At 33.9% G+C, this 12,882-nt stretch overlaps 2 protein-coding genes across 3 annotated transcripts in view; one reads left to right on the top strand and one right to left on the bottom strand.

Moving 5' to 3' along the window:
* LOC126887114 (GATOR complex protein WDR59) overlaps positions 1–12,882 on the bottom strand; it is a 321,890-nt gene that overhangs the window by 239,280 nt on the left and 69,728 nt on the right. The gene's annotated exons all lie outside the window — the stretch shown is intronic.
* Positions 1–12,882, top strand: part of LOC126887117 (Y+L amino acid transporter 2) — a 124,164-nt gene that overhangs the window by 96,413 nt on the left and 14,869 nt on the right. The window contains exon 4 of the mRNA XM_050654468.1: positions 2,577–2,901. Within this exon, the coding sequence (XP_050510425.1) occupies positions 2,577–2,901 (325 nt within the window). The remainder of the gene's footprint in view (positions 1–2,576; positions 2,902–12,882) is intronic.

Here is a 12,882-nt window from a genome sequence, read left to right as displayed (position 1 = left end):
TAAAAAAAATTTTCTAAAATATTGGAAAATAGCCTTTTTTCAAAATAACTTAAAAAGGATTAGGGATACTAAAATCTCAAGGAGTAAAAAGTAGGTAGGTTTTACTTTTATAAATATGATAGATTCATTTTGTTTTTCTGTTAGACAAAAATTGGCTCAAATATGGCTGTTCATATTTTGCATACACTCGTGATTAGTGACTCGTTCAGGCCCTTTCAATCATGTAAAAAATACATAAGGAAAGTAAATTGTTTGTAAAGCGGTAACGATTAATTTCATTTGGGGTGCTAAGTAGGGGGAGATTTTCACGATTTTTTACCAAAAAAAAAGGAGTCAACTTGATTTTGAGCATAACTCGCTTAGTTTTGATGCTAGAAACTTTTTTTAAACATAAAATAAAAATTTATTAAAAAAGTTTTAATTGGTTTTTCCCGAAAAGTGCTTCATTCCTTGGTTATTTCACGTTGAAATATTTGATTTGAAATTTGACGAATAAAAACGTATTTTTTATGAGCTACAACTTTGCTTTTGCTGGGTCTATAGACTTTACAAGTTCACAATTTTTTTCATTTTATTATATTATGTTACATGTTTGCTAGGAATAGTTTTTTCGATCAAATACTTACTTTTTGAGTTATTTGTGAAAATCGCCTGAAAACGTGATTTTTTTGTCGAAAAATAAACATTTTCATTCGTAAATAACTCGAAAATATTAAGCAAGTTAAAATTCTATAGAACTAAAATTGCTTAGAATTAGTCAATTTATCCATCTCCGGACTTATTTTAAACGCGCGGTTTTTCACCCCCAACTAGGGGTGACTGTCACCCCCCGAGTAAACGCAACCAACGGCACAAGCCGTCCAAATTTTCATGCAATTCGGAGTTGATCCTGAAAATTACACGGTATCGCCGTATTTCCCGTTCATTTACTAGACTACAAGGTGTTTCTATAATCTGTATTTAATCCTATATATCTAATAATAATAATAAGACGAAATTACAAAAAAAATCGTAGATTAAGTAAATTATTGATTTTTTATTAAAATTATATTTTTCATTCGATTTTGCCGCTTTAAGGAGTGCCTTGTTTTTATAACATAGTTATAAAATTCACTGCAAGTTCTCCTGAAATTGGTTTTCGTGGGTGAAAATCGGGACATTTAGTGTCCCGATCAGGTACAAATCGGTACGCGTCCTCAGACCCTTAAAATCGGGACGTCCCGCGCAAATCGGGACACCTGGTAACGCTAGTCATGACGGAAGAAACCAAGCGAAGGATAATCCTAGGGAACAATTGCTATTTTGGACTGAGTAGACATATGAGAAGCAGAAACTTAAGCCAAAAAACAAAAATAACCATATACAAAACCCTTATACAACCAGTGTTGACATATGGATCAGAGACATGGACCATCTCCAAGGCAGATGAAAACCTTCTGCCTTATATTTGAACGAAGGATCCTGAGAGCAATATTCGGTGGCATCTGTGAAAATGGTATAGGAGGTAATGGAGGAGGAGGTACAACTACGAGGTATACCACAGATATAAACATATATTTGGTGGTAAGGACGTAGTATCTCTTATAAGAATAGGAAGACTAAGATGGGCAGATAACAACCCTCCTAGAAGAATCCTTATGTCACAACCTGTGGGAAGTAGAAATAGGGGTAGGCCAAAACTTAGATGGAAGAATGGTGTAGATGAAGATGGGAGAAAGATAGGCGCAGCAAACTGGCAACGGTTGGCAATGGATAGGACTGACTGGCGTAATAGACTTGGGAAGGTGGAGGCTCTTTCATAGGGCTGTAGCCACCATTGATGATGATGATAATCGTGGACCTTGAACGAAAATATGTGCAGAAGATTGGAAGCATTCGTGATAAGGTTCCGTGGACTGACCGAGACACAAATGACGAGGTCCTCAGAAGAATGAAGAAGAACCGAGAGGTACTGACCATCATCAAGTCTCGAAAGTTACAATACTTCGGACACGTTGTTTATTCATTTCTATAATTCAATTTAATCATTGTAGGACTCTGCCAAAGTCTTCTTTTTGTAAAATGTTGAACGGGTTGCATGTGTGAGTCCATAATATGAAATAAAATAAGAGACGTACTCACAATCAATTTATTATTTACTAAGGACGACCGGTTTCGCTGTATATAATATACAACAGCATCATCAGGTCCCGATAACAGTAAACTAAATACCGACATAATTTAGTTTACTGTTATCAGGACCTGACGATGCTATGCATATTATCGACAGCGAAACCAGATGTCCGGAGTAAACTGATTGTGAGTACGTCTCTTATTTGATTTCATTTTCTTTTTGTATTTTTTAAATATTATTCTGTCCAAATCTCAAGTTGCCTTAAATATATTTTTTCGAAATTGAAAAATTATTTGCACAAAAAAGATTCTACAAAATGTGATTACATTTATTACAAGCTCTTGATCTATCAACTGTGTTATATAGGGCATTTGTTGAGTTACCAGATGTATCTACTATATGTTCATCTTAATGTGTCTTTTAATTTAAAAGTAATCTTAATATTTATACAAATTTGTTTTAGGAATCTCCCCAAAGCCATCTGTATATCCATGCCGGTAGTAACAATCGTATATGTTGTTACAAACATAGCCTACTTTATTGTATTAAGCAAAGATGACGTTTTAGCTTCCGAGGCTGTTGCTGTGACTTTTGGAGATAAAATTTTAGGCATGTTTTCTTTCCTCATGCCTTTATTCGTCGCTTGCTCAACATTTGGCTCCCTAAACGGAGCGATATTTGCTTCCTCGAGGTTGTTTTACGTAGGAGCAAGAGATGGCCATTTGCCTCAAGCTATCTGTTTGATTTCTGTGAAGAGGTTGACACCTGTCCCGTCTTTAGTATTTTTGGTAAGTAATATAACATATAACTATACTGTAAATATAGCGAATAGATTAATAAGGAGCCTTCGAAACAAATCACAATTAAGTACCTATATTGCAGATATTACACTTAAATACCTATGGTTGGCTCTAAGGTTGGCTATGAATCTAAGACTGTTCCCCCATTGCAACGGAGAAAAATGTTGTAAGCAGTGTTTGCATCTCTTTCCAAGAGAGACAAAACTACCAAACAATCTCCAGTGAAAAGTCACGTAGTCGATAAACCCAGCCGATTAGAAAGATATGCAAACACTGCTTACAACATTTTTCTGTCGCATTGGGGAAATAGTTCTAGTTTGTAGGGAGCATTCTAGGTTTTAAATGCATAGACATAATATGAATGGACAAGGCATCCTGTGCAAAATAATGTAACGCGAAGCAGTATATAGGTGGTATATCTATCTCTCTTTACAGTGCGGTTACTTGCGTATGACAGATGAAGATAATTAAACCACTCTACTGATAGATAAATAATGTGACAGACAAAAATAACTAGTGAATATTGACGTTACACCTCTATTCACCGAGCGGCACATACCTTACCTAGTCTATTCTTATTATGTTTATGTTTATATAAACTATGTTTATATAGTTTATTAAAAAATATATAAACAATAAGTGAGGTGACGTATACGCGTTAATTTTATTACACAACCTACTCTAGATAGGTTTTTTCTATGGCTCTGTATAACCTATGTCATAATAGACGGGTGGCTTTGGTAGAAAATCGTAGATTTTATAGCCAAGAGCTGAAACTGTTTTAATCGATGGATTATGATTCCCATATTAGTGTAGGAAATAGAGGTTGAACCTCGCAAAATAGACACAAGTCCGGTTTAATTTTTTTTTCTGGTATATCAAGGGGTGCTTATTATGAAACTAACTTTTTCTTAAAAAAATTCGTCCCGGAACCCCCCTTTTAATCCCTTTAAAGGGGGTAATTTGTGTTTTTTTCAAAACGTAGCCCTTCCTGTACGTTTTGCAAAAACTTTCCTTAATATAAATATGAAGGGTAATCGCTGAGAGTTTTTTTTACTCTAGCATGGGCGGTTCAGATGGTATAAAAAGGGGTTCTTTAAAATGTAACACCATATAATTAAAAAATGGACAATTGCCCTTAAATGAAACCTATACCAAAAAATCAGCCACTTATTTGTAATTAATTGCCTTTTAAAAACTTGCCAACTTTGGGGCGCCACCCCCGCTAAACTGTGGATGATAGACATGTGCTGTTGGGAAATAAATAGTAGGAAATATAGTCTTCTTCATATTTCTATTAAGGAATTTTTTTGCAAAACGTACAGGAAGGGCTACGTTTCGCAAAAACCCCAAATTACCCCCTTTAAAGGGATGAAAAGGGGGGTTCCGGGGCGAAATTTTTTAAGAAAATGTTAGTCTCATAATAAGCACCCCTTGATATACCAGAAAAAAAAAATAAAACCAGACTTGTGTCCATTTTGCGAGGTTCAACTTCTGTTTCCTACACTATATATGCTATGTTTAAGAAAGCCAATTTTAGCACTTTTCGGAAGCATTTTTCAACAACATATGTTGGACATCAAATTAATTAAACAAGAAACGAAAGAAAAGCTGAAGTCAAGTAGGTTTAAAATGCGTAATTCAATTTTAATTACATATGGCCATGGGCGTCATACCCATGAGCAGGGAAGGGACCGTGTCCCCCCTAGCTTTTCGGGTGCTGTAAACTATATATGGTTATCCAAAGTATACAAAATATAATGTGCAATATATTCAAGTCGCCCCCACCTTAAAAATTTTTATATGGGCGCCCGTGTATATGACATAACGTCAGTTTAAAAGATCCATAAACAAATTGATATTTAGCCTTAACGAACGTCTAAACTTTACCGTTCCAAACACATTGATAATGATGTGTCCTATTTCAAAGATGCAGAGTTGTCAATTGCGATGTATAGGTACGCATGTCTGGTTGATTACGAAAAGCGTTTCATCGAGTGAAGGGGAATTGACTGATTGAATCTCAGAATTGAAGGTGAACACACCAAATTCGTAAGAATCATGCGTGCAGTGTAACAAGCCTGTATTTTGTCTCCTCTAATCTTCAATCTCCACTCTGGAGAATATTTAGCAAAGCTTTGCACAAAATTAAAATGATTGAATAACATCAGAGATAATGCAGATGACACCATTGTATTTACAGACAACCTAGAAAACCTACAACTCCTTCTGAACAAAATCATGTCCCACTGTCAACAATGGGTCTATTGAATAAAAGGGGTATTCCCATCTCGGCCCACTATAATCCTTTAATACTTTATGATACCCCAGGTACATTTTAAAAACCCCCCAGCTCGGCTCGAAGATTAACAGGTAGGTATTAGGGGGTATTCTCATCTCGGCCCACAAATTTATCTTGGAATTATCTAATTAATTAATCGAAAATTATTTATATGGATGGTACATTTTCGTACTGTACAAAGTTTTTTAAACAAATGTTTACAGTTCACGGCTATGTTAATGGTCATTATATTTCGTTAGTATTTTGTTTACTGAAAGACAAAAGCGAAAATTCTTATAGACAATGCATTATGAACATTTTTATCAATATTGCGTGAGTAGAAGTTTAACATTTTCGCCACAAGAAGTAGTCATTGATTTTGAAATTGCTATTCATAATGCTGTAGTAAAAATTTGGCCAAATTGTAAAATTACCGGTTGTCGATCTCATTTAACACAAGCTTGGTTTAGAAAAATCCAAAGCTTAGGTTTCGTTAATGAATATAAAGATAAAAGTTCAGATATAGGAAAATGGCTGCGTTACTGTTTTGGCCTTTTATTTTTAAATCCCGAAGAAATTGATGATTTTTATTTTTTTGAACTTTATGAAATTAAACCTAACCATCCTAAATTGGAAGAATTTTCTGACTACCTTTTACAAAACTACTTAATATCTGATTCAAAATTTCCGCCAAAAATATGGGCAGATGCTTCCGCGGCTTTAAATAAAACTACAAATGCATGTGAATCTTTCCATTCTTATTTCAATAATTCAATGTATATATCAAACTCATCCTTCATTATTTATATTTTTAAATTCAATTTTAAATATACAAGCTGAAGTTCATGTTAAGTGTAACAGTATAAATACACCCTATAAATTTATAAATATACATTCAAAAAAGCGCCATGATTTTATTAACACAAAAGTTAATGAATACAACAACCATATGTTATCGCAACTAGAATATGTTAAAATATTATGAAATTATTCTAATTTTTGATATTAGCTTTTATTTTTATTGGACTATGTATAATTATATATCTATTTAATAAAGTTATTCTATAAATGTGTTTTTTTTTTCATTGAGATGTAAAATTATTTGATTGTAACAATTAATATCTCATGAGGCGAGCTGGGTATATTTTATATCGGGCAGTTTTAATCTTTGCGCCGACTTGGGACATTTTTAAAAGTCCTACCTGTTTCTTGGGCCGAGATAGGCACTGCCCGAATAAAAAGAAGTATTTGCTTTTACTTACAATTATTTAAGTATTTACTTAATACTAATTGAATAAAGTCATTTCTTTAATACTTTATTCAATTATTATTATTAAGTAAATACTTAAATACTTGTAAGTAAAAGCAAATACTTCTTTTTATTCAATAGACACAATATGAAATCAATGTAAACGTACAGAAAACAAAGCTCATGTTAATTAGCAAGAAAAAGATAACAGAAGATCAACTCTACGTCAACCAAACCATAGTAGAAAGAGTGAAGCACTTCACCATAGCTACCTCGGTGCCATAATAAGTGAATAAGGGACTAACAACCAGGAGATAGTGCGCAACGGAAAAGATAGATCCACATTCCACCGGATGAGGGCCTTCTTCACAGGCCACAATCTCTTTTTGCTATAAAACTATGGATGCTGCGATGCTACCTCATCTCAGCTCTATTTTATGGTGTTGAATCGTGGATCTAGAACGTGGAGGATATGTACAGAGATTGGAAGCGTTTAAGATGTGGCTGTATTGTAGATTATTTAAGATCCCATGAACTGAACCAATTACAAATAAAAAGGTCCTCAGAAAAATAAATAAAAACCAAGGGCTACTGAACATCATTGAAAGTTAAATACTTCGAACACGTTATGTGAATGTAAATGCCCTCCTACAAGACATCCTGTAGAGGCTTGAAAGGCTAGGTCCAGGAAGAAGAACGTCCTGGATAAAGTACCTCAGTATCGCCAACATTCGTCACGGATAGACAATCAAGAAGAACTTATCTAATTGTACTGACGCGCCGCTGATTTCTAATTTATGTGTTTTACTTTATAAAAATCTTTTCTTTACATAAAATAAATACACGGATTATTAACAATATGAAATTCATATCTCATTTAATATGAGATGCTAATAGACGCCTTGAATAAACATGCAAAGTAAATATTTCGCTGCATGACCTTAGCAGCCAAAAATGATTAGATGATGAACTGTTCTTGACCCTGATATTTTTATAAATATTGACTTTCTTTTATATATCTGCCCCAGTGTCGTATCATAACGTTTAACGTTTTAATGATAAGAGTGATAAGAAATCTAAAGCAAAAAAAGCAACAATTCCAGAGGAAATTCCAAACGAGGCGAGGTGAGCTGCAACGAAAAATATAAAACCTAATAAAAAGTATTTGGGAAGAAGAAAGAATGGAAAATAGGCTGAATCAGAGGCGTGCGGTCCATGGAAGCGGGGGAAGCACCGCTTCCCTATTTATACTTCGATATAAGAAAATATATTATTAATTAATATTTAATAATCAAAATTTTTTCCCTAATCCAAGTAATCTACATATTACCTAGGCAATAGGCTTTGAAAAATATTAAAAATTAATCGCGTACGAACGAACTCAATATGCACACAATTCAACTATTCGGTCCACTCCTGACAGAAGCGCATCTCAAAATCGTCGCCATAGATAAGGTATATATAAGTAGAATAGATAGGCAACTCTTTAATACGTAAAATTGCAATGTATACAGCGCCCTCTGTCCGGTTTAGTCATGAACTAAATGGACAATGGCGGGAATTTTAAACGTTCAAATAAGCTTTGTTGCTAATTATTGTAGTAAAACAAGATTCTATAACATAATGCAAATTATGAAAATAATCGACAATTGTTTCTTACATTAGCGATTATTTTTTGTAATTTGCATTACATTATGGAGTCTTTTACTGCAATTATAAATATACATAGTTCATACAATAGGAAAGGTAAAAAAACAAAATTCAAAAATTAAAATATTTATTTAAAAAATTAACGGCACAATTTACAGGAAAGTACCAAAATTAAAGCTCATAATAAAATATTTCCAGTATCTTTTTGTAACATTGCCGAGTTTATAAACACATCAATCCTGACATTAAGGCAGCGCCGAAGTTAACACAAAATTTTTAAATTACATGGATGCAAAGTAACTCAAAAGAATATTCCTTACTTCTCAGTCCTGTTTGGTACACAGCATTTAAACACCATTGATTCAAAAATTTGCACACAAACTGAATATTTTACTTTATAGTAAGAGAACAAAAGTCTTTGTTATATATGGCTAATCTATAAGTAAAAAGTAAAAAAACAATAAAATAAATCCAAACACGTATGTAAACAAACAACCATGTCATCAGATGCCATTGACAAGACAAAATAAAATAGAATTTCTTCACAGCGTTGCCACATTTGATTTAGAAAATCTACTGTAAGTCTGTAAGTTTAGCTAAAATCTACTAAATCAAAAACTAAAATATACTATGAAACTTTATTAACGTATTTGTATATAACTTAGGACTTTTTATAATAAAAACAACAGCTGACTAACTAGAAATTAATATAATATGAATATTTGTAAAAAAAAACCAAACTTTTTTAGATTTTAACTGGGAAAAATCTATAATTCATTTTTATCAGTTTCATATTTAATATTTGTATATAATATTTTGTCATCCACTGATTTCTGCATGTCGGGATCAAATTCTTCACACAATTCTTTCGCATTTTACATTGGAAACACGTAAACACAACATTTTTTGTTTTGCAAAGTTACATATGCTTAGATATTTTAGTTTTCCATCGTTAGCTTCTAATAGACTCACCGAATGCCATAACTCTTCAATAACACCTGATATCCTGCTTGCACTGCTACTTGAAATCTGCAAGTTTGTTGAAACTGCACCAGAAATCCAGTTTCATTTAATTCATCATCTACGTCCTGAATCTTATTTTCGGTAATGACATTGGGAAATTGTAACAAAATGTCTGAAAACTAATTTAGAAATGGGGTAAATACTATAAAAAGCAAATTTTATTTCAGTCATAACAAAATGTTGAAATATACCAAAAATTTACTAAAAAATATTGCCTATATACTAGAATTTTTAAACAATATCAAAAATCTACCAAAAAAGTAGAAATCTACTAAATGTGGCAACGCTGTTGCAGTTTCTGCAGATGCGATGACATGCGCATTTGGAAAAGTCTTAGTGGCGCCACCTTTCCAGTTTAGTCAAGAATTAAAGAGAATGAACCGTAATTGCCATTAAGGATAACAGTGCATGATCGTCGCTTGTCATGCAGTTGTCCCGTTTAAAAATTGGTCAGGGTTCAATGACCGCACCCACTAGTCGCGCGAATTTTGGTACCCTCTGGAAGCGATCGTCCTATCGCCTTCCAAAAGTGAGATGCTCCGACTGCTAAGGGGTGCTTAGGTCAACATACATTCGCTTAAAGAATATTTCGATTTAAAATTTTTGCAGAGATTTTTCCTTTTACTTATCTTTTATTTGACATTTTACAGAAGTCAATGACATTGCATTTTGTATAAGACAAATTGATGACTTTATTAATACGATAATTAAAAAAACGAGAGCAGTTTAAAAATATTTGGGATAAAACTGAAAATATGGGGTTTGAACATGAAAGAAAAATAATGAAGATTGATAATGTCGGAGACAGAGAGAACAGAGGAAACAGAGAACTTTGTAGACTTATAACTTATTTGTAGACTTATACACTTTTGTAGAATTATAATAAATAATCTTAATATTTCTAATTATAATTCATCAAAATTTCCCACTGAGGAATTTATTTCACTATACGATTAAATGATGAAATTTTTTGATATCCCAGCTTTGCATTCCCACTTAAGTGTTGTTTATGAAACAGCTGACATTAGTGATAATTATAACTACTGGTTTAAACAAGTCACTGTGTGAAGTGGTCAAGTTGTGTGAATTAGTACTAACTATCCCAGCCACACGTGCATCAGTTGAACGAAGTTTTTCAGTATTAAGATGCATTAAAAGTTTCAAATTAAGAGTTTAAAAGAAATTCAACAAGCGAAGACAGACTTTGAAAGTTAGCCCTATTATCCATTGAAAAAGACTGCATTCAACAATTATCAGAAGTTGATAGGAGAATAGACCTCAAGTATAAATAAGTATCATATTATTGAAAGTTGTGTGTTGTGGAAAATGCCTCGGAATATAATTTTTTTTTAAATAGAATTCTTCTTTAGGAAACCAAGCCCGGCGCGAGGACTCGAGACCCGAGCTAGCAATACAGATCAATGATAGGTCACTAGTCACTAGAAATAGCGGGAATAGAGTGCCTCACGCATTGATCGGGGTAGGATTTAGTGTGTGAGTCCTTGTACCCAGGACGTCTCACATAAGCACTTTGCTGATAGAGAGCCCCTGCGCATCAGTGTGTTATCAGGTGGGAAGTGGCTCGACCCTTAAGAAAATATTTTTATATCCTTATTGAATCACTTCCCCTTTCGAAAAAGTCACCGCACGCCACTGGGCTGAATACTTCATATTCTAAAGAAAGGTGATACCAGACTATGCAACAACCTGTAGATAAATAACATAAATAAACAGCAGCTACAAAATGCTGACATAAACGGACATCATTCAGACAACGTCTCGCAATATATATATTGAAACTAAAATAGGAAACTACCAGCACAAATTTAGAGAGGGAAGGTCAACAATAGATACTATATACATAATGACGCAGTCAATCGAGAAATGTTATGAACATGATATTGACTTAGATAGCCTCTTCATGGATTTGACAGCCCATACGACCAGACCTAATAGAAGACCAGACGAAAAATCTAGAGACCCCAATCAAACTGTAAAGTTTACGAAAATAACAATGGATTGATCGACAGCAGTATTCTATAACAGACGATGGCATCTCACAAAATATAGAAGTGGCATCTGAGTAAGACAAGGCGACTCAGTATCAGCCTCATTATTTATTGCCGCGATAGAACTACCCAAACAAAAGGTCCATTTATAAGATCTTCGTCGCAATTTATTGTGTACGCTGATGACGTAACACTGATTAGCAGAAATATAAAACAGTTTAAAAGAAGAATTTGCAAAGTTGTACAAGGAAGCATCCAAGAGGGTTTTGGCAATTAACCAAAATAAAACGAAGTATTTAATATGTTACAGGAAAAATACAGTTAATACGACAGAGATAAATAAATATTGGAAAATGCGAGTTCGAAAAGGTACACAGTTTAAACACTTAGGGGTCTCAGTTAATGGTATTGTCTATTCTGGACAAGAGTAACTATTTTTTTGTTGCTGCATTAAGCTGGCGATAATCAGTGCAAAAGAACACTATTGTTCTTCCGGGTATTATGACGGGTATGCGCGGGTAGCGCGCAAATGGGTATGACCGATCATATTACCCGTATACACGTCAATGGTGAATATAAAATTCTTAATTGTATGTCAAAAAATTTGCAATAACTACGTCTTACAACCCACCAAATTTGATTTGCATATCTCAACTGGTTTAAAGCAATAAATAAATCGTCAGTTTGTAAAAAAAATTAACATCCCTTATCTCGGAAACGAAGCGTTTGCGGACATATGATTATAAAGCAAATTGTGATTATTTTGTCATGTAAAATTACCCCTTAAACTTTGTCGCACTTATTTGGAAACACCTTGAACTGATGACGAACATGGCCAGTTGTTAAAGTACCTAAATTTTTTATTATCCAACATAAGTGAATGAATCCAAAAACAAAATGTTAAGAAAACCGGACATCTTGGATTTTAAAGCACCCTAAAATATGTCTGTGTAGATATTGGCATTGAATCCGGCCCGGTCCGACCGTCACATGTAACACCGTTGCCGTATCCTCTATTTTTTCATACTATCACGTTACAATTTTTTGTGATATTATATTTGTGTGTGAAATGTATCATTTTTGTGTATTTTAGGTATGTTCTAATATGTTATGTATATATAGGTTTTTACTTGATTATTTTAAATCATTGTGACGTTTAACTTGCTAGAAACCTTGTAATATTTGTACCTAATGTGTTAAAAGTAAGTAGTTTTGAAACACCAATTAAGTAAAGTTTATTATGTTGTTGTTTTCACCAATTTTGAAAAAATGTGAAAACATTGAATTGTCCACGTCCGTCTGTCCGTCCGTCCGTCTTGTCTGTCTGTTTGCAAACTAAACTCCTCCGTCATTATACCAGGTAGAATGACAAATGAGGTGTCAAATGAAAGCTTATCGAAGGATGGTACTAAAGGTGAGAAATTTAACCTAGGCTTTCTGTCCGTCTGTCTGTCCGACCGCGTATATGATTCCTTCGTCAATGTACCAGGTAGAATGACAAATGAGGTGTCAAATGAAAGCTTATAATCCAAGGATGGTACTAAAGATGAGAAGTTTGACATAGGCTGTCTGTCCGCCTGTCCGTCCGACCTGGTATAGTGACGGAGGAGTTATATTCGCGGACAGACAGACAGACGGACAGACAACCTAGGTCTAATGTCTCACCTTTACTACTATCCTTGGATTAACTTTCAGTTGACACCTCATTTGTCATTCTACCTGGTACAGTGACGGATGAGTTATACTCGCAGTCGGAC

The sequence above is a fragment of the Diabrotica virgifera genome, chromosome 6, assembly GCF_917563875.1.
Source record: "Diabrotica virgifera virgifera chromosome 6, PGI_DIABVI_V3a".
Taxonomy (NCBI): domain Eukaryota; kingdom Metazoa; phylum Arthropoda; class Insecta; order Coleoptera; family Chrysomelidae; genus Diabrotica; species Diabrotica virgifera.
The sequence above is the reverse complement of the archived record's forward strand: the minus strand, read 5'-3'. Positions and strand labels throughout refer to the sequence as shown.